At 46.8% G+C, this 24,930-nt stretch overlaps 2 protein-coding genes across 3 annotated transcripts in view; one reads left to right on the forward strand and one right to left on the reverse strand.

The window, feature by feature from the left end:
* Positions 1-7,933, reverse strand: part of CAB39 (calcium binding protein 39) — a 40,246-nt gene extending 32,313 nt beyond the window's left edge. The window contains exon 1 of the mRNA XM_061465429.1: positions 7,910-7,933. The gene's annotated coding sequence lies outside the window, so the exon portion shown is untranslated. The remainder of the gene's footprint in view (positions 1-7,909) is intronic.
* Positions 7,934-19,242: 11,309 nt separating this feature from the next.
* Positions 19,243-21,961, forward strand: LOC133275462 (transcription cofactor HES-6-like). Of its 2 annotated transcripts, none has more exons than XM_061465431.1 (4): positions 19,243-19,340; positions 19,795-19,890; positions 20,030-20,108; positions 20,805-21,961. In XM_061465431.1, exons 1-4 carry the CDS (start codon positions 19,278-19,280, stop codon positions 21,248-21,250), a joined length of 684 nt encoding a protein of 227 aa, XP_061321415.1. In that variant the 5' UTR covers positions 19,243-19,277; the 3' UTR covers positions 21,251-21,961. The 2 variants fall into 2 exon arrangements, with proteins under 2 accessions (XP_061321415.1, XP_061321416.1); XM_061465432.1 differs by having other exon boundaries at positions 20,033-20,108.
* Positions 21,962-24,930: the final 2,969 nt, after the last annotated feature.

A 24,930-nucleotide genomic window follows, 5' to 3' on the forward strand; every position in this document is an offset into this window, starting at 1 on the left:
TCTCAGTTTTGGTATAAATCCCAAAGGCATGAATCCATAACACTGGAAGTTAAAGTACCATAATAAATAGCAGTGGCAAGCTACAGAAACTTCTGCTGTACTTATTAAGACTTTTCATGCTTGCAAGTAATTCTGAGAGTTAAAAATAACCCACTTAGAGAGAAAAGATTCTGTATTTCTGGCCAACAGCCCTTCTCCTTGTTCTCAGAAGAGATCATTAACAGCTACTTCTGAAACACAGGTTTGACATTTCTTCCTAGATTTGATATTGCTATGTCCCAAACCTGTGTAAATACATGAGATGCACACACACAAATATGAATAAACTTTTCCAAAACAAGAAGGAAAGCCCACTTAGCAGAGTTCATTTCTCTTTAGCTATAGATTGAAATGTACATATATACAGGCAGGAAAGAATAACTACAATCACCAATTAGAAAGCTGGGGGGGGGGGGGGCTGGAGGCTGTTTGGGTTTTTCCAAGTTTAAGGAAAGAAGAAAACTGATATGCAATTCTTTCACAGAATTTAAACTTCCAATACATTCACAAGTTTGTCATCACACACAAACACCCTGAAGTTTTTGTGACTTCTTAGGAAAATATTCCGTAAGCCTGAAATAAAGAAGCTCTTTTGGATCTAAGGATGTCAATCCCCACACCCTACCACATGGGTTAAGAGTAACACCAGTCTGACAGCACAGCTATGCCAGGACTCTGCCCAAAGTGCTCTGTGAATGGATGCAATTCCTAACAGAAAAACTGTTTACTCCAGCTCCACCCTATTACAGAGTTTGCAGTTTAAATATTGCTCAATGGCAATTATAGATGCAAACCGGAACTGTGTTAGTCAATACTGATGAGTCAATATACTGCTTTTCTTGGAGATTACCAATCTCAATAATTACAGCCAGAATAGCACTTGTTTAGAGAATTTATGATTATTTTCAAGCAGATTCCTTCGTTTTCAGTCATCATCCATGAAACCCATCGAAAAAGCCTATTCACCCCTGTCACTAGAGCCCGAGTTTACTTTCAGACCGTATTTGAAGCTGAATTTCTCATGCTCAATCAGCAAGCTCAACACCCAATGCTTCAAGATTTACGGTTTTCTAATTGTCTTGATAATTTTAGCTTTCCTGAATCATACTTTTTTCTTTAAAGAGAAGCCTTCATTCATCCCACTGACAAACTATATCAGACTACAGAAAAGACCAGTTTTTCACAAGTACTCTTCCTGATTTGATTTTTAAATAGGAAAGCATTCAACAAGGCAGAGAACAGCAAAATCCTCAGTCAAGACTCACTTGTCTACTACCCCAGAGAGCAGAATTCTACCCCAACTCCTCCTTTCTCATTAGGCAACACACAACTCAAGTGCCTAACATGTGGTCACATCCTCTTCTTGATTCTGAGACTAATACCACAGCACCAATTCAGGTGCCTGAATGATAAATGCCACTGCAAATGGCAAAGCTGGAGAACAGCACAGCTGGTCTCCAACTGCCCCATGAGAAAATCCCAACCCTCCTACCTGTCTTGGGCAGATGCCTTGGAGCATCTAAAATACTATTAGGTATCTATGTTTAGGTAATTGAATCTCACACCACAAATGGATGTCATTGGAAAAGAGCTCTGGAAGTGCATCACCACACAATACACACAACATCACACACACAAATACATGAAAAAATTCTTTGTGCTTAAGCATCATTAACTGAGAAAAAAAGAGGAAGAATAACCACACTGCTGAAGAATGCTGCGGAAAGTACTTTCATTAATATCTGTGAACCAATAAAAAGCCCACAGGACCTGAATCCTTCTGGCTTCAGTAAACTGAGTTTTATACAATGAAGTAAAAGACCAAATACCATGTCACAACTAAAGCACACAAAAAAGGATGCCCCTTTGTCAGTGTATGAGTGCTCTCTCCTGCACTGACAAACAAAAGGTCCTACTGAAAACAACCCAAGAACTATCACTTAAACTGTGTATCAAATAATAAGCAGAATTAAGTTCTGAATATGTTACCCTTTGAGAGATTCACTTTGCTCTCTCAACGTCAACATTTTTCTAACAGTACTGAGCATACACAAAGCCTGTATCAAGAACTGTGCCTCAACTCTTTCCCCTACAAGGTAGCTCTTTAAATCCCCCCGCAAAGTTTCTCCATCATACCAATCTCTGGTCAGAAGAAACTTGGGACTTGGACAGCAGGTGTTACAGGTTAGAAGAACGATGCATTCATAAACTGTGTGGGAGAGACTTCTCAGGGATCACCTGTGTTACACTCAGTGCATGTCTGTATGACTAAGGTCTCATTTAGATAGAATAACACCCCTACATTTTCTTTCCTAAACTCTTACTTCCCTGTGAACAAACTTTCATTTTGCCTTTTCTTTGTCTACACACTATATTCAAGAAAGTCCAAATGTTATATGCCAGTTAATTTTATAGCATTACAATACATCGGGGGGGGGAATATATCTTTTGACATACGTTAAAAGGAGTACCATCTGCCAAAGCAGTAAAGGGGATACTTCACACCTAACAACCAAATTCACGCGTAACAATAATGGTAAAATATGACACAAGTTACGTTTTGCCTAACTTCTACAACTGTAGCAAAACCTCTTGAAAATGCCTGCCCTAAGGAAGAGATCAGGGATTCTGTTGCACAGGATGCTCTGAATATGTGCTATCAGCACACACATCTACCACATCAATCCAAGATGCAATTGATAACTGTCTACCAGTTTATTTTGAAGCAACCTCCTCATCAGATGACCTGGGAAGCTGGCACGGCTCTGAGTGAATACCTGAAAGAACAAGAGGTATCCATCCATGCTAAGCCTTCCCAGGTGAGCTCTTGTCCAGAGGAGTGAAAAGGAAAACAACAGAGAAAGTCAGAGAGTCAACTTCTGCCTCGCAAAATCTGAAATGGCACCACCAGGCCTTCCTCAACTCTTTCTTCATCTTTCTAGGCACTAGCATGCTTTACTTAAAACCCAGTAAACAAAACAATGAAAGCTTTTCAGACAGGCATTTCTTTAGTGCCTGGGCACTTCTAGCAGCCAGAGAAAGATGATGCATTCCACATTTCTGGAAACACTTCTCAATATTTTCATTACATGTTTTAACACAGATATCTTGAAAGGAGCTAAGGCATTTCATACACACGAATGACTGAACATAAGTACTTCTCCTGCAATCACGCATATTCAACTCCCTGAAAAGCTGACATATTAATTCAATTTAATTTACAGCCAAGTTCTATCTTCAGTATTTTTAAGTGTCACATTTCAGATCTTGCAGGGTTTGCAGCTGAACTTTCAGTTACATTATTTTAGTAAGAAAAATGAATTTGTTACCAACACATATGGATCCAAAAACCCCTACACAACAGGGTACGGATCAAAGGCAGCACACAGCAATTTTTCACTGAAGCAGCCGTTTTCACTGTGAAACACTTGACAATATAACTGACCACTTAAAAATAACTCCAAGTAGTAACTCCTGAATAACTTCAACCAAAGATGTTTCCGAACTTAGAAACACACGTTAGACTAATAGTACAGTTCTGTACTAATTATAACTCCTCAGGTTTTGAACTGTCTTGCTATATTTAACTTTTTAGCGATGAATTCTCCAAGTAGTTGAAGGGGAAGGCGCAACTACAGAGTTAACAGATCTTTAGAAAAGAACTAGGTATTGTATGAGAAGTAGCAGATTACCAATAAACAGGAAAATTACCTACAACATTGTTGTGGTTTAACCCCAGCTGGCAACTAAGTACCATGTAGCCCTTGCTCTCACAGTGGGACAAGGAGAAGAACTGGAAAAAAGGTAAAACCATGGGTTGAGATAAAAAAAGTTTAATAATTAAATACTAATAATGATAATGAAAATAGAAATAACAAAAAAAAAAGAAAAAAGAAAAAAATAAAGGCAACAAGACAACAAACAACAGCGATGCACTGGAAAAACATTCAGTGAATTCCCCCAGTATTTTATGGCCTTGTGGATAGGCTTAAAATTACTTCCTTTTAGTATATCTGAAATCCACAGTCTGCAACTTTTTACAGCATCTTTTAAGTATATGAAGTATTAGCTGGAATACTCAAATCAAGGGATTTGGAAAGCAAATTGCAGCTGTTTATTTAAACCTATGCAATTTACTTTCTAAATTAATGCTGTCTGAAAAAAAAAAGGCCATGAAGGCTGCTGAGGAACAACCACAGTTATTCCTGGAAGCACACAGTATTTCATCTCCTTCCAGTCTGGATAAATACTGGATTCAATCCTTTATAGACTATTTAAATAGGGACAAATGAACGTGCCATTTTATCATCAGGTGGAATAATGAATGCACATTGATTTGCTCAGGCTAAGACTGAACTCACATGACACCAGTTTAAGCCTTAGGTACTCCATAAGCGTGCATTTTATAAGCCTAGCTCATGTCCGTTAAAATAACTCAAGACAGCCCCACCTTCTAATTTAACTTTGTGTTTGTACTTGGGGGGTGGGGGGGTGGGGAGAAGAAGAAGGACAGATCTCAGCACAAAGTTTCACCTTCTAACTGAAGACATCCAGCTTCTTTCTAATGCACACCTCTACATCTTGTGGTACAAGAACAGCAATACCAAGCAAGAACATGGGGAAAGAGACAGCCCACAAGGAAGAGAATGACAGCTGAAGTTGCAAACTACTCAGAATAATAAAACCCCTAAACTAGACAAGAAACCAGGGACATAGCATTTGTCTGGTTAGAACAGCACAATCTTGAGCACTAGCAGCAAATGGAATTTTTTATCTTGCTTAAGGTTTATCTACAGCTACAAAAATACAGTTACAGTGAACACTATGACTTAGGATCATTGGACTAAAAAGGATTTTGTCCAATGTGATGGGTATCTGGCTTTACCTTGCAGGTAAGAATTGACAAAAATGTGCACAGCCCATTCTTTCCTTATCAGAAATTGCTAAATTTACAAGACTTCAACTGTACAGTATCAAAAATACAGTATTTGAAAGTCAACCCATATTGCTGCTTTGCACATTATTCACATAAATAGCTGCAGGCTGTTGTGGTACTATTCATTCTGAAGGAGCAGATGAGTCAAATCTTATTTTTGATAGAAAGCTGCAAGATGCCTCCAATTAGACAAAGGTAATTATACTTTAATAGTTGCTCTTGTAATTAAACCATGTTTTAGGGTGTCAGAAGTACAGAAAAGCAGGGCCAAAAGGGAATTTGAAAGGTCATTTAGGCTCCTTCTTCAAACCAGCATCAACTACTAGAGCCCCATTCTACATGCAGTACAAAGACTACATGCAGTACAAAGACGACATCCTTTTAGCAAGTGTCTAATGCCTGTAAGCACATTACAGCAACTATCAAAGCTTTCAGAAAGATTTTACACAAAAAAATTAAGGCTGCAAACATCGCACTAAAAGAAATCTGCAAAAGCCCAATACAGAATTGATTCAAAAAGGAGGACACTGGTTGGCAATTCCAATATTAAAAAAAACTAGAAAGTACAGCATGGAGAGCACAAAAGTAAGGTCTCACTCAACTCCCATCCATTAATTAATAAGAGATGCATTAGCTTCCACAATAGAATGCAAAATAGACACCGTTCCTCCTGAATGTTTCATAAAAACAAACACGGAATTCCAACAGGTGGAGTTTTTCTTAATAATAACCCACCCCGATGGGAATACACATTTGTCTGTGCTTGATAGTACCCAATAAGCACAATTATCTCTCAGAGACATACTGTCACAAATTATTATTTAACTGGCACTTTTATTTTGTCTCCTTTATTTGGATAAATACATATATCTTAAAAAAAAAAATTCTGTTTTATACTTTTCCATCCCCAACCATGCATTAAATGTGTACAGAATGAATCAAAGTTTCAGAACTCTGTGTCAGTATAAAGAGAAAGCAATTGAAGTGAAATAAACTCAATTCTGCCAGCAGATAGAAATACTCAGCAGCACATCAGCCCATACATGCAAACTTACATTACAAAACCTCTATTCTGCTTACTCCCAACACCACCCAACACCATCTCCACCTGTACTAAGGTGCTTTTTCAGTGTGACCAAGTAAATTCCCCTACGGCACATGTATCACTCTACCACTGAGATTACAGTTTAAATACAAGAAAATTTAAGCCAAGCATATACTACCTTGCCAACTCAGGGTCTTGCATCACAAGACCACTATAAAGCTAATTGTAAAATACAATATTCTTACAACATCAAGCCCATGACAGATAGAATCCCACCAAAACACAGGGACAGAGGGCACCATGCCACTCTTAAACATCCAACGAGCTGCCAACTGATAAAAAAATCAAGTTATTTCTGATCCCAAAACAGGTGTCACACTTATAATTTCACAGAATATCTCTTAGCCTTTCTTTTCTCTGCAGTTAAAGGCATGTGCCACATCAACAGGTATTAGATAACAGGTATTAACTATAAATACACAGTGTTTTAGATAGTAAAAAACTATTATTTAAAAGCTTAGATGCCAAGGCACAAGCTCAGGATGATAAATTCCCTCTGACAGTATATGATTTCATGAGCTCTCTGGGTAAAAAAGGAAGACAGATTTCCTGATGGTGAACTATGCTGTTGAAAGGAAAACACAGACCCTTGAATTAGAGTTCCTGACAGGTTAGGTCTAACAAAAAACACACACACAAAACTTGGCCATATGTTGATGCTAACCGACTTTCATTTCTGATCCACATTTAAACTGCTCCTCCAAACATTGTTACTCTCTTCACTGAAACTAAAGAGCCTAGGTCATGTAATTTAATCTTTGACTCATCATGCAAATTAAATCACACCATTCCCATAAGGCTGCATATAGGCTTTAAATAAATCCTATGCACCTACATGATCACATACCAACAATTACATTTCCTTTGGTTAAAAAAGAAAAACAAAATATTGGATACATCCTGATTTCAGTGTTAGTGCTATTCACAGATTGGTAGGAAAAACAACAAAAAAAACTTTCTTTACTTAAGGAGCAGAGACTAGTTCGCAAAAATAGGATCTTCACAGCCCTCATATCCAGCTATTTCTGCACAGAGGCCTATGAGGACGATGAACATGAGTAACAATTGTACATAGAGGCCTTAGACCTGGACATTGAGAGGGCTGTGTAACTTAGTGCCTGCTCCACACCTCTCATCGATTCATGTAACACAAGACATAACAAAGAGGTTGTAACTGGGCGCTCTCCTGACCGAAGGGCTCAGTCTTCCTCGGCTGGGCAGAGCATTCATCGCCCCGCTGCCCACCCCAGACCGGACCGTGCGGCAGCGGCTGCCTCTCGCCCCAAAACCGGCTCCGCTGCTGCGGGCTGAGGTAAACCCGGCTCAGCTTTGCATCTTAATTAGCTGCCCGGCTCTGCATTTGAGGAACTCCGGGATACAAGGCGCTGCCGCATCACTAAACACAGACGCTGGCCTATGCCCTTCCCCTTCACACCGCCTCCAGCTGTTACACACCGACACCTCCACCCCAACCGCACCGGGGGCAGCACTCAGCACCCACTGGGACCTGCCCTCTGCTCAGGCCGACAGCAAGCCCCGGAGAGGCGGCACCGCCTCCGAGGCCAATCTAACCGGCAGGACCCGGCCGCCGCCGACCCAGGAGTGGGGGCCGGCAAGCGGCGGGCACCAGCCGGGCCAGGCCGCACTGCCCCGCGGCCCGCAGGACACGGCCCGACCCTGCCCCGACCGGCCGCCCCGCACGCACCAGCCGCGGGGGCGCTGCTTCCTGACCCGGCCTCACGCCGTGGCGGACAATGCGCGTCGAGCCCGGCGGCCTCCGTCCCTCCCGCCGGACCCTGGCCCGATCCCCGGCCCCACCGCCTCGGTACCTGCGTGCGGAGCGCGGCCTGGCACCTCCTCAGCGGCGTGTCCGGCGGGGCCTGCCCCTGGCGGCCCGACCGCCCCGGCTGCAGCGGCTGGCGGCGCGGCTCCGGCGGCTTCAGGCAGAGGCGCGGCGCGGCCCCGGCTCGCCCGGCCCCCTCCCCCCCCCCCGCCCCGCGCTCTGCTGCGTCGCAGCGGCCCTTCCCTCGCCCGGCGGCGGAGCTCGGCGGCGGCGGGCGGCGGAGCGCGGCGACGCTTCCGCTCGCTGCCGCACGATACTGCCCCCTGCCGGCTCGGAGGGTCGATCGCGGCGCACATGCGGGGGACACGCACCGGGGGGAAACGGAAGCTCCGCGGAAGTACCGCGGAAGTCCCAAAGCTCCCCCCCCGCCCGGAAGCACTCCGGCTCCAGTGGGAGCGGTGCGTTTGGCGCTGTGGCACCCCGGGGCTTGCGGGTCTGCGTCATCAGCGTTTGCTAACATTCCTTCTATTATTTACTGTTTTTCCAGTGTGATTAGTTATTATTCCAGTAATAATTGGAATTATATTCCAGTGTTATTAGTCTTTGTTTCTGTTATTATTTCTATTTACTGTTAACATTTTGTCCTGTAGTGGTATTTAATATTCTTCTAATTAATTACTATTTAATTTTATTATTATTTTCTGTTTTTCTTTATTGCCGTATTTTCATTACCTATAATATTGTTAATTTATACTCAATATTTTAAATTCAATAACTATAAGTACTTATAATAATGAATAATAATTTCCCCTCTCCTCTTTGCCCTAACCTCCTTCGCACCCTTTGCACTATCAGAAAACTCTCCTGGTTTTTCCATGTCACAAGCCCCAGGGCTCAGATGTGGGGCTGTGACACAGCGTCCTGCCTTCGATGTGGACTTCAGCCAGCCACGTGCACTAAGGCGCTGGGGCATTATGGTCGAAAGGTTGTTTCTGCTAATTCCCATCGTGGAATGGAAGGGCTTTGGGCTGTTGCTGTGGTTGGTAATACTCATGTATTGAGCAACCTGCTCTGGTGGAAAGTGTCCCTGCCCATGTCAGGGGTTTGGGTGAGCTTTAAGAGGCCCCTTCCAACCCAAACCGGTCTGGGATTCTATTATTCTTGCATGACAAATGCAGAGTAGCCTGGATTGAAAAAAGCCCACATCTCTCCCAGCACAGATCAAGTTGATGCTGTCCATTAGTGCAATATAATACACAAAATGATTTTAAACCAGAGAAATATATTTTTATGAAGCAAGCCATGAATTTCTTACAAGCTGGAAGGTGAAACCTGGCCCCTGCAGGTCTGACGCATTACTGCTGTGCAGCACTGTGGGACTTGCTGGCCTGGTTTCGTGAAAGGTCCTTAAGTTCCTCATGTGCTGACAGCTTCTATCTTCAGCTTATTTCTAATAACGTGTGTCCACATCACAGAATCACTTGGAATCTTTAGGGTTGGAAGGAACCTCTCGAGGTCATTCGGTCCAGCCCCCTGCCAAGGGCCACCTACAGCAGGTCACACATCTACGCGGGGTTTGAGTATCTCCAGAAAGGGAGACCCCACGACCCTCCTGGCCAGCCTATTCCCATGCTCTGCCACCCTCAGTGTAAAGAAGCTCTTCCTCACATTGAGGTGAAACTTCTTGTGTTTCTGTTTATGGCCATTGCTCTTCATCCTGTAGCTGGAAACCACTGGAAAGAATCTGGCACCATCCTGGCACCTGCCTTTGAGATGTTTATGTGCACTGATGAGATCCCCTCTCAATCTTCTCTAGACTAAAAAGGCCCAGCTCCAGCAATCTCTCCTCATGAGACCCCTGATCATCCTTGTGACATCCCTTTCCTGTCCTTCCCCATCACATCACTGTGGAGAGTTTGGGTCTGGCTTCTCAGTGCTATCATTTTTCCTGCAGCAGTGCGCTGCTGCTATGCACTTCACGCGCTGTGGCTGCCTCATCCATCGTACAACAAGCAAGTGCCATTGGTGGGAAAAGCTGCCTCTCACTGGGATGTTGCATGGGGCACAGCTCAGTGGTGGGGCTCAGAGGGGGTTAAACTCCTCTCACTTCAGCTGTACTCATAGCTCAGCGAGCTTGTATTAGAGTGAGAATCTGCTCTAGCCATGGTGAGGTGCTGGGAAGAGGGAAACACGAAAGCCTTTTCTCTACCTACACCTGAATTAGACCAATGGGGTGCAGGACCTACAAACTCCCCTGGGGACTGCAGGGTCTCCTCTCTTCCCCCATGCCTGACAGGCATTCCTCCAAGCTGGAAGTTTACCAAGTTAAAACCAAACAGACTCAAACATAAGCCAGAATAGTCTTCATACCCAGGCAACAAATACCATCCCCAGATGTCCGAGAGAGCCCAGTGCTCCGGCAGTGCTTGGCTGGCATTGTGCTGCCCCGTGTGTTGCATTTTGGCTATACATCCCATGTGCTCTGCTCTAGCTGTGTCTTTTAGCAGCCTTGCAGCAACCTCCAGTACTTCACAGTCCAACTTCTCACTCCTGTGAGATGGATTTTCTTTCCTGGACCCTTTGTAGTATATAGGCTTCCCTGCTCCAAGTCACTGTGTTTTCCTCCAGCTCCCACCGATGGTTCCCTTGGCTTGGCTGCAGTGTCCTCTGGGAAACAACTCCTTAACACCAGAAAAAAATTGATTCCTGGTACTATCTCTGTGGTGGAAAGACTTCACAGAACATGTGAAATGCTTGGCCAACAGGCCTTCTTGAATCAGCCTGCTTAGTCAGCTGTGTGCTACAGCTCGGATGCAGAGATATGTTTCTCACCGCACTTAACAGCCATCCCTGCATCCAGCAGCATGGAAGCACAGAGAGAGTTTTCACTGGGCAATATAATGTATATTATGTATATATATTTTATGTATGATATATATGCACACTTTATATATATACACAAATATATAACAACAAGTGTAAATATATATATGTTTATATTTATACTTACTTGCCCTTACATAAAGATATAAGAGATGAAGCAGCTCTGGACATGGAGCAGGCAGGGGGAGATGATGCCTGCCTGGGATGACAGCCCCTTGGGGAATGGGTTGCCAAGCTCACCTTGACCCACATTGCATAGTCAGCAAAACATTGGCAGTTCATATATCCCACTTGTGAGCTGGTTTCAAAGCCAGGATGGAAAGGGTGCGTATGTCTGCGTTCAAATTGTTAACCTGTAATTATGCTAAAAGACATTCAGGTTTAAACAGATAATACGCAGGGCACTGACTACAGTGAATACAGGAATTAAAGGCAAGCGCTGGCAAAGGGATTTGACATCAGCTGCTAGAAAATAGACACTATTGCTTTACAAATGACGGTTGGAAAAAAGATCATGCAAGGAATAGGTTCAGTGCAATTACCACCCCTGTGTGGTGGACTGCAGGGAAATTCCTGAGCAGAGAGAACATGATTTTCCTAAGCTCTTAGAAGCAGGAGTTAAATTGAACACGTGAGAGAGCTCTTAGTACACTAGCAATTCACTTATTCACAGCCAGGACTGAGACATCCATTGTGAAGTAATTAATCCTTGCAAATTAGGAAGTGAGTAAAGGTTAAAAAATCCAGGTTACTTCACTGGAGGAAACAAACAAAGGTAGTTAGAAAGGCAAGTACTTGGATGCTTTGCTCAGGAGGAACAGGCAGCTGAATGGGATCCTACTTTTTTTGCTGCTAGTTTGAGGCCCAAGGTTCAGCTCCATTAATCACCATCCGGCACTAACAAATGGTCAGAGTAGGGAAAAATAATATATCCTCCTATGAAATGAATCCTCCTTCAAGTAGCTCTGTTTTACTCACCTCTTTTCTTCCTTTGGGTGTACCTTACACAGAGCCGCTGTGTCCCATGCAGGATGCCAGGTCCTGCATGGCAGCAGCTCGCTCTGCAGAGCCAGCTTCCTTTGTGCCAGGTCCTGCACAGCAGCAGCTCGCCCTGCAGAGCCTCCCTCAACTCCACTTAAAGCCAAGAGGAGGTTGGCCAAGAGCAGGGAGGCTGCTGAGAGCACCACAAGCTCCTGTGGCTCAGCCAAAACCCAGGCCGGGCCAGTGCATCCCTGCAGGAGCATCCTGCTGACAGGATGCCATTCACACAGGGATGCTTTCCTGAAGAGAGCACCCACACAACCGCCTCTCAGATACGATTTTAAAGTAGGTCCGCAGCAGCCCCTAGGGTCTCTGTCCCACCCCATCCCCAGGGACCAAGGCTTATTTCTTAATCTCTCTGCTGCACCCTCCTCTTCCTCAGCACTACCAAATGACTGGAGGGCTCTGGTTATTTTTAAGATGCTTTCCCTGTTGGTTTAGGCTTTAAGGAAATTATGAGCCAAGTTTACTAGGTTGGGTCAGATTTAAGTATTCCCCCCCCCCCCCCTCCCGTTAAGGTTTGAAGCCCACGCCCTCTGGATAACACTGCTACATGCTTACTTGGTGCTTTACCCCTTCAAAGGACTTTGCAGAAGCTAATTAATTACCTCTCACAGCAGAGAACCACCGCAGTGAATGGTCTGGGCTTAGTGCTGCTGGTCAGCTGGATTCGGTCTCAGCTGCTGTGAAGCTAAGTTAATGCAGGAGCCGTTGCCGTGTCACACTTAAACCTGTGTTGAGCCACTCCAGCACATACACGCAGGGACATTCCCTGAGGCTCTTGTAAGCTTTTCCATGCTTCTCTTCCTCCTCATGGGAACCCTGGCTCCTGAGAAGGGCACTTCAGAGCTCTGCCTGTCTCCACTTTCAAAGTCAGGCACTGGTTTGGGGAAGGGCTCAGTGCGATTCACCTTTGAAAGAGAGATCATTTACATTCTATGGTGAAATTTGTATCACCTTTGAAACACACCCAAACACCCACCTGAGCACTGGTATTCGTCTGCAAAACTCCTTAGGGAGCTCATGTGTATCATGGCCTCTGTTGCTTTTTGACAGAGCAAACCCTAATGTTAAATGTAGACAAGAAAAGGGAAAAAAAGGGGTTGTGACAGTGGAGGTTTTTTACATGCCTCATTATGGAGAACCTGAAACAAGTGTAAGCTGCACTTTTCCCTTTACAGACCAGTGCATGGAGCATCATCCACCCTCTCACAGCACCTGACTGCTCTTCACCCCATCGGGGCTTTCATCTTCCTCACACTGAGCAACTGTGCCCCAAGAGCTAGCAGGGCTTCCTACACCCTTTGGTTCATCCAGAGGAATGAGGAATCCTCATCCCTATAAAAAAGGACAGGTTCCTTGATGGGTTTGAAGAGGGGGAAAAAAAAAGAAGAAATTAAAGAGAAGAGAGAGTTAAAACCAGACAGCATTTATAAAACAAAAAGCAGCATAAACCACTTTGCTTTAATTGGTTAAAAGAAATAAGTCTAAAACTATGGATACAAAAGACCAGCTTAGAGAGCAGGATGTGGTTTTATGTACCGTCCAGGACAGACCTGGCTCACGAATACCTCAGCTGCACTGAGGCTGACCCAGCGAGTGTTTCCCCACTTCCTGGGGTGCTGCAATCCCAGCCCTGCAGCACCAGAAATGAGCAGCAATAGGAAATGCCATTTGATAAGGACAAGGGCTGCGAGTCGCTCTCCCCACAGAGCATCACCAGTGAGCAGCCTTGTTGGTGCTGAAGGGGTGTTTTATGCCAGGGGGTCAGGATGAGGGGTCAGCACACACATACACACCTACTACACAAAGAAAGCTGTCACATGACCATGCGGAGATGAAAGCCATGTTTATCCTGGTTTATCATAGAAGGAACTAGGTTGGACAAGACCTTTAAGACCATTGAGTTCAAGCGTTACCCCAGGACTGCCAAGCCGATCACTAACCCATGGGACTGTGGGCAAACTGATCTTCCCTCATGGCTGCCCTTCATGATCCCCCCTCACAGCCACCCCTCATTTGCCCCCGTAGTGACCCACACTGTATAGCTATCACCCTTACCCCTTATGGCCACCCTTCATCTCCCCTTAAGATCTACCCTCATGGCCATCCCTCATGCCCCATGGCCGCCCCTGCTCTCCCCTCACGATTTCCCTTCACAGAAAATATATGTGTTTCACAAAGGTGAAACTTCACCCAAGCCCTGCAGCTCCAGGAACTGAGAAGCTAAAAAGACATAGACTTTACAGGACGTGCAAGGGCTAGAATATAGGATGTGCAGGGGTTGCCGTATGCGTATGCAGGGGCTGGGGTACAGGGTGCTGAGCGCTTGGTTCTGACATCTGGGGAGCCCAGCACTCCTGTTGCTGTGAAAGAGAAGCTTACCAAGCACTTGTTGCATTACAGGTGAGTCTTGTTATCACACAAAAAGCACGAGAAAGCCCAGAGCTGCCCTCCTGAGCACAACAACCCCTGTGAGGAAAGATCAAGAGCCCCCTTTGCGTTCTCCCTCAAAGGCCCCTAAACCCTCTCCACCAAGCTTGGCTCTTCCCCCTTACACTACCCCTTGGGCACAGGCAAGGGGCTAACCCTCATCATCCTGTCACCTCCTGCATGGCTTATCAGGTTTTCTTCTTCCTATAGGGCCTAGGAGCTGTGTTGCAAGCAGCAGCACAGCTGTGAAGCAGCAGATAACACTTCCTCCGGGGCAGGGAGCATGGCTAACTCACCAGGCAGGAGATAGCTTGAGCAAAGCTGATCCTTAACAGGAAGGCTGGATGGAGGTGTGTGAAAGAGAAGCTGAGAGTTACTCAGCTGGTGCCAGCCTTGTAATTATTTCCTATCCCAGGAGTCCACTCCCAAAGTACCTTGATTTCCTACCCCAGGTACCATTCCCTTGTATCAGGGAAGCTGAGCTGGGGCTACTGAGGTTTGCTGCACTGATCTTCATCAAGAGACATTCCAGAAGATGTCCGGTGCAGCTTCCGGAGCTGGACTTCCCCTATGATGAAAATGCTGCATGTCCAAAGCCATAGATGTGTTCTCTCTCTCCACCTGTAAACATCTCTAGAGCAGACAAACCTCCAGCTGCAGTCCTATCCCTGTCTACGCTATGGTGAATGCGTAGGACATTGCCCCGACAGGCCACCACTCGACCATAGACATCAAGACTCATCTCCCAGATCCCCTCTGCCTCTTTCCCACATGCCACACAGCACTTGCCCAGCCACAAACCCCATTGCCAACAATAGTGACCTGGTACCGAGAGCATCACCCCAGGCCCAAGGATTTAACCTTCCACCGCAAAGGGCATCTGGAGCAGCCTTCCCCTACACAGCCGCAGCTCCCCTCGCTTTTGGTCCTGTGTCCCATCATGGATGGTGACTGCAAATGCTCTTCTCCACACCCCATGCACAGATAAATCACGCTCTGCTTCTCTGCCCCAGCTTATTTCCAGCACTACCATGTCCTGGCTGGGCTGCAGGACATGTGGTCCCTCTGCAGACCCTGCTCACCAGCCTGAGGTGGAATAATACATAGGGTACCACATCCTGAAATGAGGAACTGCTGCAGTTTAAGTGCCCTCAATGGGGCTTTTCTTGACTCTGCTCCCTTTTCTCTAGGCATCCCATTTTCCTATGAAGTGCACATACTGAAACATTACCAGCTTTTCTAATTTTAAATCATTTCGTTTTACCACCTGGAGAGAAGGGGAGAGGGTGAACAAAAGGTTCACAGAAAACACTTCTTTCTCTCAAAATATTTATTTTCCATTAAAAAAAAAAATCCTCTTTCCTCAAAACCAGCTTTACGAGGATCTTTCAACTGGTCCTAATTGATAGGGTTGGGGATTCTTTTACTATGGGCAGAACCTCTTAGTTAACAGCTTCATTAAAGCCCCCACTCCCACAGGTACCTGCCTTCCCCCTCCTCTGCTGCCGCCGTGAGGCAGCCACCTCCCGTGCACCGAGTCTGCAGCCCAGCAGAGACCTCCAAAAGGACAGAGCTTGGCCAAACCACCCCACAGGGAGCAGGTCACGGGGGCAAGTAGGGGACACCGCTGTTTGCAGCCTTGGGGACACATTCCCTCTTCCTGTGGCCGCCGGCTGCCCCGGTCCCCTCGCCGGCAGGCCCGGGGGGCACTGCCCATTCCTGCGCCGGTTATTAGATTGTTCACGGCTCTCAGGTTTGTTTGAATAAGGGCTTTTGTTTGGCAGCACTTTCCCACGTCCCTCCGCTCGCTCGGCAGTCGCGTGTCCCGAGTCAAAGAGGAGCCCAGGCCCGCCAAGCCCCAAAGGAGGTTTTCTGCGGAGCAAGACATCTGCGTCGAAGGGAACCTGCCAACATCTGCCACACTTTTCCCCCTTTTCAAGAGCCTTTCTTTTCCCACTTCAAAAGTTGCAGGAACAGATGTTAAAAGTTGTTTTCTTTCTCCAGGGTGTGAAATGTGGACAAATAGCAAAAAAAAAAAAAAAGGAAACCTTTTTTTTTCTTTTTTTTTGGAAAGCACAGGAAAAAAAGAGAAAAGAGGCTTTGTTGGCGAAGGAGAATCCCTTTTCAGTGGAACCTGGCAGTGGGCAATGCAAAAGGAAAGCGGGAATTTGCAGAAAGCTCCTTTTAATGCTCATTTGCATTGGCCTGGTGGGTCCCTACAATCCCCAGCACAGATGTCAGCCTTCCCCCAAAGCCAGGGCAGCTCCCGCCAGCACACACACACACACACATACACACGCCCACCCCCCCCCCAGCCTCCAAAATAAAGGCCTTTGGCATGACTGAGAGGTGTAAAATAACTGTTTACAGCAAAAGCTGCTCCTCTTTTTCACTGCGGGGCTGTCTTACAAATGAGCCTTGAAATGAGCTCACCCAGAGCAGATGCCAGCAGGCAAGCCAAGGGGCTTGTCCCACCAAAGATAGGGACTCAGCTGCCCTGCATGGGCTGGGCAGGGACCATGGCTGGGCACAGGGGGCCACCACAGTCTTCTCGGACCTATGTCACACCTGGCTGTCCCCAGCACCCACCACCTTGACACCATCACCCCCCTGCCTGCTGGATTCATGGGAGCCACTTTGCTATGGGAGCATCCCTTTTGCAGAGCATCGCCCTTGCAGAGCATCCCTCTCATAGAGCATCACCTTTGCAGAGCATCCCTCTCATAGAGCATCACCTTTGCAGAGCATCCCCCTTGAAGAGCATCCCCTTTGTAGAGCATCCCCTTTGCAGAGCATCCCCTTTGTAGAGCATCCCCTTTGCAGAGCATCCCCTTTGCAGGGCATCCCCTTTGCAGGGCAAGGAAAGCAGGAGGGAGAGTAAGGCAGGAGCAGCAAGTCCAGGCCAAGGAAGAATGTGGGGGCAAGGGAGGAGATACTACCACCACCACTGAGACCAGAGAGACTTTTCCTCTCAAATTCCTGCTTTCCTTTTGCATTGCACACTTCCAGGTTTCACTGAAAATGGATGCTCCTTCATCAGCAAACCCTCTCTTTTTACCTGGGCTTTCCAATTAGGAAAAGAGAAAGGGGTGAGACCTGTTTGAAAGTTTGTTTGCTGTTTGTGTACATTTCACACCCTGAAGAAAGAAAACAACCTTTAACATCTACACAAGGTGCTGGTGGAAGAGTGTTTGTGGAGGCACTTCTCTTCCTCACCCACCATCCAAGCCAAACCCAGGTAGAAGCTGTGTGATAGGCAGCACTCCCAGCCTCCAGCACCCTAGCAGAGTGCCCAGAGCCAGGGATGCAGCCACTCCTTGTGCCCCTACCCCAGTGCAGCTGCTGCCTCTTCCATGCTGAGCCATGGGAATCGCGTGGCAATGCAGATACACCTTGTATAAACACTGGCAACACTCCACTTCCCACGTGAGCTGGAAAAACCTTGTACAACACAAGTTTTCATTGGTGAGCAAGCCGGAATGGCTGCATGAGGGGTGGTGGGATCTCCTTTCACTGCACGGGACACACCTGAGATAAGGAGCCCATCCCTGCTCCCTTTACCTGGCACTAAGGACAAGTTATCAACCTTCCCCTCCCAAACCCTCCTCTCCCGGTGCAACAACCGCACCAGCCCATCTCAGGGCCTTGCCAAGTAGGACACTTATAAAACCAGTCAACTGCGAGATACCACGTCTGGGGCCACATTTCCACGCTGAGCCCGGCAGCAGGGCGTGCAGGTATGTTTGCATTCACACACACACCCACAGCGTTTCAGCAAGGGACGTGATGTCCTCGCTGGTATCACTGGGGCACATCCCTACCCTGGGCTGGAGGAGGGAGAGGGAGCTGGGAAATCCCACTGGCTTGCGGTGCTTCTGAACCGCTGCGGCTGCTTCATCTCCGTATCAAAAAGGTGACATATTCAACACCAACCCAAAGGTATTCACCTGCGGGACTCAACAGGACACTGCCAAATCCTGCTCATTAGCAAAGCAACCATCAGAAAGCAAAAGTACGGTCATGAAAAATCCCTTCATACCTCCCCCCTGAACTAAACAGAAGGGAGGAAGCATCAAAGCACATTCTCACCCCGTGCCAAGTGTCCTCCAACGGCCCCTCTGCTTCTGCGCTAGTGTTTCAGAGGAGCAAACAGAAAAACACCTTTCCTCCCAATGCCACACAGGCCTCCTTGCCACATAGGGGAAAAACATAACAGAAGTAAAAACTCCATAGAACTAACTCACCTCTAGGTTTGTTTGCATCTGTAAGGGCCTGTCTGTTTAGTGTTCAATTCTACACACCAGCCAAAAACTAGAAGAGTTACTCATTTCCTACATCCATCCATGCGCAACAGAGAATTCGAGTTCCCAAAGGGAAGATAAAGTCTTTGTGTTTTCCCTTGAGGATGTCTGTGATCAAAACCACATTCCTATGGGTATCTGCTGTCAACAGGTTTTAATCAATCAACATTACCTTGTAATAATAATCCCTGGGAGCAGGAACTCCGGGCTCCAGTACTTGATGATTAAATTAAGAGTCTTCTTCAAAGATGTGAAATGGTTAGCAGGTACAAATAGGCAACACTTCAAGAGGCAGAGGGGGAAGAGCTGGGCAGAAGGCATTTTCCCAGGTGTAACTCAACCGCTTCCCGGCTATTGTTTCCCTCCCTGGGAATGTGTGGAAATTGAGCAAGGGGCTGTGCAAGCTGCTCAGAGCGCGCCCATTTTCCTTCCCTTCTTCCCTAACAAAAGCCGCCTCCAAAGCCCGGCGTCAGAGGCTGGACATCTGTCGCCGTTTGGGGGGGGCGGCTTGGTCATTGTAAGGAAGCAGTGACCTGTCAGCTTTGATTGATGGCCACAAACCTCCGGGCTCGACCCCTCGTGTGGGAAAAGAAGTCCCGCCAAGGCAAGTCCCCTTTCACATGCTAATTCTGGGTTATAAATACAGCACAGGAGCAGCAGAGCAGCAAAGAGCCCAGCGCGGGAACGAGAGACCCACTGCCTGACTGCCTTCGTCCCATCCCATCCCATCCCGTCCTTCCCAGTGCCTGGGTTACAATGACCGCCACGGCCACCTCCGGCAGCACCCACAAGCTGGCCAGCACCATGGAGGAGAGGAAGGTAGGTCCCCTTCACACTGCTGCAACAGCAGCCCCATGCCTGGCTGCTGGTGTGGGGCATGTGAGTGATGAGTGCGGGGCTATGGGCATCCTCTAAGAAAGAGAAAGGGGACTTGCTTTGTCATCTTAAGATGCTTTCTGTGATTTTAACCGATGTGGGTGTTTGTTTTGCTTCCTTTCTCCATCTTAGAAAGGCTCCTCTGTGTTTCATTTAGGTAAACTCTGCTTAAGATGAGTGGAAGTGAGGGAGTTTAGAGTATATAAGGGTTAGGCCATGAGCCATGAGTTAGAGATGCACACTCTCCATCCATCTCTTGCCCCTGCCGAGCATTGTGCCACCCTGCACTGGCGTCATGCAGGGGATGGGGCTTTCCGACCTCACTGAACTGCAGCAGAGATAGGAAGAACAAACATCAACTGCATTTCTTCCTCTCTCCTTTTCTTTTCCTTGCCAGTTACGGAAACCCCTCATTGAGCGGAAACGAAGGGAAAGGATTAATAACTGCTTGGACCAGCTGAAGGAGACAGTTGTGGGTGCATTTCACTTGGATGTAAGTGCTTCTTTTTATGCTGGTTTTTATCTTTTTGCTGGTGGGGGGTTGTTTTTCGGGTGGGGGGTGGGGCACGACAAGGGTGTCTCTTCTGGATGTGGTACAAACTGTTCTAACTGCTGCACTCTTTCCCTATCAGCAGTCTAAACTGGAAAAAGCAGACATCCTCGAAATGACTGTGAAGCACCTCCAGAACATCCAGAGCAGCAAGCTGATGGGTGAGTGCCTGGTTCCCCACCCTGCGAGCACAGTCAAAAGCATCTTTCAAACCCGATGAGGCCCGCCCGGCTGCTCGGGTTGAGTTTCTCCACTAGATGGGGAGATGGAGCTGGGCACTGGTTAACCCACGGAAGGTGGGTTTTCTCCTTCCAGAGCCGATTTCTGCTTTTCAGTCTGGTTTTGCTCTGCATTACCTTCCCCTTTGTGGTGGGTTGACCCTGGCTGGATGCCTGGTGCCCACCAAAGCCTTGCAAACGATTCAACTTAGAGTAAAGCCCAGTCAGCTTCTGCAATGAGCCTCAGGGAGCCCATCTGTGCGTATGCAAAACATACAACCATAGCATTGGAATAGTTTGGGTTTGAAGGGACCTTCGAAGCTCATCCAGTCCAATCCCCTGCAATAAGCAGGGACACCTTCAACTAGATCAGGTTGCCACATCCATCCTGGCCTTGCATGTCTCCAGGGACAGTGCATCCTCTCTGGGCAACCTGTGCCAGTGTTTTACCATCCTCATTGCAACAAATTCCCCTCTCATACCCATCCTGAATCCCCCCTTTTTTAGTTTAAAACCATCACCCCTCATCCTTCCACAACAAGCCCTCCTAAAAAGGACCTGGTGTATGCCTCTAAGCAGGAACACACTGGGCAGCTTTTACCTGCTCACCAACTCCCCTTTGTCCCCTCTCCAATGCAGCTGACTCCAAAGTGGGTCTGGAAGCCCAGCAGCGGTACAGCACCGGGTACATCCAGTGCATGCACGAGGTGCACAACCTCCTCCTCACCTGTGAGTGGATGGACAAGACCCTCGGGGCGCGCCTCTTGAACCATCTGCTCAAATCCTTGCCCAGGTCGGGTGAAGATGCCTGCAAAGCAGCATTAAGGTCTTTGAGCCCAACCCAGCACCCTCTCTTGACACCAAAAGGCCCCCCGAGCCCTAAGGGGAGCACACGGGGCACAAACCCATCACAGGAGCATTTCTATGCTGTGGAGAACAAGCAGGCTTCCAAAAACTCCTTCCAGCTGCCACTGCTGTCTGCTTTCAGCCAGGCTGATGCTGCACCTCCCAGACAGGTCCTGCAGCCCAATTTTTCCCATAACAACCCTAGAATGGGGTCATTAGATATGTGGAGACCATGGTAAAGTGAGTTTTAAAACGTTCATCCTAACCTTAGACACTCTTACGTATGTATCTTATAGATATGTTTCTTTAAAACACTTGTGGAGCAAGTCTGTTCCTGTAGGTGTACTAAAGACCAGGGTACTTCAAGCCGAAGTAAACCTATGTGTAGCCTGCATTGTAGAAGGCTGCTATTATTGTTTTATTTATTTAATACATCTAAATTATTGTATAGAATCCTCTTGTGCTCTTTAGTGTATATCGATTATACAGCTTGCTTACATCCTTAAAATAAACTTCCTATTAATAATGATACAATAATAAAAGACAACAAGCAATGAGACTCTCTGGCATCAAGCTTAGCTCTCAGGTCTCACATAAGCCACTGAGATCACTGTGTTGGATGAAGGTGGAAATTGCCCATGTCTTCTCCTTTTTAATTTTACTATTATCTCAGTGCAGGTGAAGGAGATGCTGGTTCTGATTCCTGTAAGAACACTGCTGTGATTAGAAATAGAGAAAGGGAGATACTATGGACCATTAGGGCTGTTTAGAAATGCTCTCTGGATTGCTTACTCTGGCCTTGCTCTTCCCAAACCCAGACATCCTGACATGATGGTTAAACCAGTGAGCTGCGTGTATATATGTATGTAACACATAGTTATATTTAGGGATTATTTCTTTTGTCTCCAGAACTGAAAGTTCTAAATCAACTTTTGGAAGATAACAACTGATATTTCTCCCAGCCTTGTCCTGTCTACTCTGAATAAACAGTTCTTGAGGATCTGCTTTTGTTTTCTTCTCTCAGAAATGGTTTATTTCTGAATCCCAGACTGGTTTGGGTTGGAAAGGACCTTAAAGCTCATCCAGTTCCAACCCCCTGCCACGGGCAGGGACACCTTCCACTAGAATAGGTTGCTCCAAAAGAGAAAAGAAATCAGGAGTTGGGTTTATGAGCCTGGGTCGATGCTTTAGCTTGTACTTACAAGGGAATGGCGGAGATAATCTAAAGGGCAGAAGGTAAAATTCCCTGCAAATTCGACCAAGGAGACTGTGACAAATCTGCGGGGCAACATTTGTTCTGAGTTCTCCATCTCAAAGGCACTTAAAAGCTCCTCACATTTCAAATGAAAGAGCATGGAGAACTTAAACAAACACCACACATACAAATTAACGGACCTGCAGTTCAGAGGGGTTCATTATACAGCGGGATCTATTCGATGGCATGCTGAAGGAGTGAAATCCATCACCTCTGGGTTTAGCGTCTTTTTCTCTGAAGCTCTCCCTTTTATCCAGCCCTCCTGAAAAGCCATTAGGAGCAGTGGTGTAAGGGTGGTAGGAGAAACAAGTGGCCTATGCATGGCTCTGTGGAGGCAAGGCAGGTTTCTTCAGCTTCATGGTCAGAAGGCTGGTAAAGACACAGAGCTGTACAGATCTTACCACAACCTCAGTTTCCACCCTCGGCCTGAAAACTTCCTCCTTTACTGAAGGTAACCTTTGCAGTGAACACCAATGCAGAAAATACAACCCTATCATAGAGTTATAGCATCACAAACTGCTTGGGGATAGAAGGGACTTTAAAGCTCATCCAGTTCCAACCCCCTGCCATGGGCAGGGACACCTTCCACTAGACCAGGTTGCTCCAAGCCCCCGTGTCCAACCTGGCCTTGAACACTGCCAGGGATGGGGCAGCCACAGCTTCTCTGGGCACCCTGTGCCAGTGCCTCAGCACCCTCACAGTGAACAATTTCTGCCTTAGATCTAATCTGAACTTCCCCTGTTTCAGTTTTAACCAGTTACCCCTTGTCCTATCACTACAATCCTGATGAAGAGGATCATCCCAGCACAAAGATCCAGATGAGGGTGGGAGCTGTGGCCAGCCTGCACAAATCCCTGCAGCCAAGCACACAGAATACTCATGGGCAGAGAAAACAAGCAGGCAAAGCAAACCACAAATCCTGGAAGAGACATTAAAGACCTTCCCAGTTCATTATCACACATAACTGCTGAGTTTAGATAAAGCACCTATGGCCGCCCTCACCAGAGGAACATCCGTCACCCAGAGCTGTGCTCTGCACACCAATGGGGCAGGCAAGAAGAGCAGCTTCTTGCCCAAGATCAGGCCTGAAGTTTTCTTTTACTTCTAGATGGTGTCAGTAACATATCTCATGGCACTTGAGGCCACCTTATTGTTCTGCTGGGAGAGGCTGTAGTAAAAATATTCACTATGGTTTGATAGCACCAACTCAAAAACGTACTTTTCCCCCTAAAAGCTGTAAATCCCCAGTGACTGCAGTGATCGGCTGTGATTACTGTGCTGGAAAGAGGTCAGTGGGAGATAGGCATTTCTCACCATCCCTGCTTGCTTACTTTGCGGTTGGTGAGTTCTATTGTTTCCTGTTTCTAATCAGTTCAGGGTTTCTCTTGTGCAGGGTGCAGAGGGAAGGGTCACATCGCTGCTGGCCAGAGGGCTTTTATAAATAGAACAGTGTGAGTGCAATCCATGGCCAGTGACGTCCGGGAACAGTTTTAGTTCAGGACACTCATTTTTCATTGCCTTCCTTTGCGGCCAATGGTGACCTTCTCTGTTATCTCCCTGCCGCTTACGCAGCGAATGCTGCGGGAATCTGTTGCGAGTCCCTAGTTTCCAGGGAAAGAAACACTTCTTCAGAAAAGCAGAACATTACTCATACCACTTCATATGCGCCAGTTTCAGGTATTAATGGTGTTTGACAAAGGAATTACGTATTTACTTCAAACCCACGCGGTTTTACCAAAACCAGGGCTATACAAGAGCAACCATATTTTGCTCTTGAACATAGGCGCCTCTCCCAAAACCAGATTGCCAGCTACTAGCATCTTCTTCCTGAGAAAAAGGGGACACAGAGAAGCTCCCCCAGCCAGCTGGCTAATGCAAAGTAGATAGCACTGTCATTGTGTCCTGGGTTCAGTCTTTGAAGCTGCACCATCACACATGCTCTACACACAGCAGCAGGGCCCCTACAGATGCTATTTTCACATCTGCAGCAAGCACCAGCAGCTTTATACAAGCCTGTGATGGGATGATCCTCTTCATCAGGGACTGCAGTGATAGGATAAGGTGAAATGGGTCCAAACCTTTACATAAACTGTGCTCCCAGACCAGCTCTCATGGAATCCAAGTGGAAAACTCCTACTTATTTCCAGAAAACAGGACCAAATCCTTTCCCACAAAGAAGGTACGGAGGCTTACAAGTACATGAGAGAACTCATGGCGCTGCCATACTATCTTCTCCCAGATACACACAACCCTCTGGGCTTCTGAACATTCCTGCCTTTTCCCTTACTCCTCTTCCCACCCTCAGTGCACTTGAGCAACTTCTTTCTCACCCACACAGTCCCCACAGCAACCAGGCCAAAATGCCCTGGGGATTCAGGTATGCTGCTTAAAAATGAGCCAGACTTCCAGTTAACCTCTTTATTGAGGGCTCACAGTGGCAAAGAGGAGCTGTGGAGGGGCTCCTGGTCCCCTAATCCTCCACACTCACAAACAAGCACCTTGTAAAACCCCATGTGAAAGCAATGCCAGGGCAAAACATTTGCAAACTGCTCTGAACCTCACTGCAAGTGCTTATAGCTCACTAGTGAAGTGTTCCTCTAGGGAGGGAAGTGAAAGAAAACCCACCAACAGCACAACAGCAAAGACTTTACCTCCATATGTGCC

This window comes from Pezoporus flaviventris, unplaced genomic scaffold, assembly GCF_033815535.1.
Source record: "Pezoporus flaviventris isolate CSIRO_AGI_PZ_B2104156 unplaced genomic scaffold, CSIRO_AGI_Pfla_v1 ptg000040l, whole genome shotgun sequence".
In the NCBI taxonomy this organism is placed as follows: Eukaryota; Metazoa; Chordata; class Aves; order Psittaciformes; family Psittacidae; genus Pezoporus; species Pezoporus flaviventris.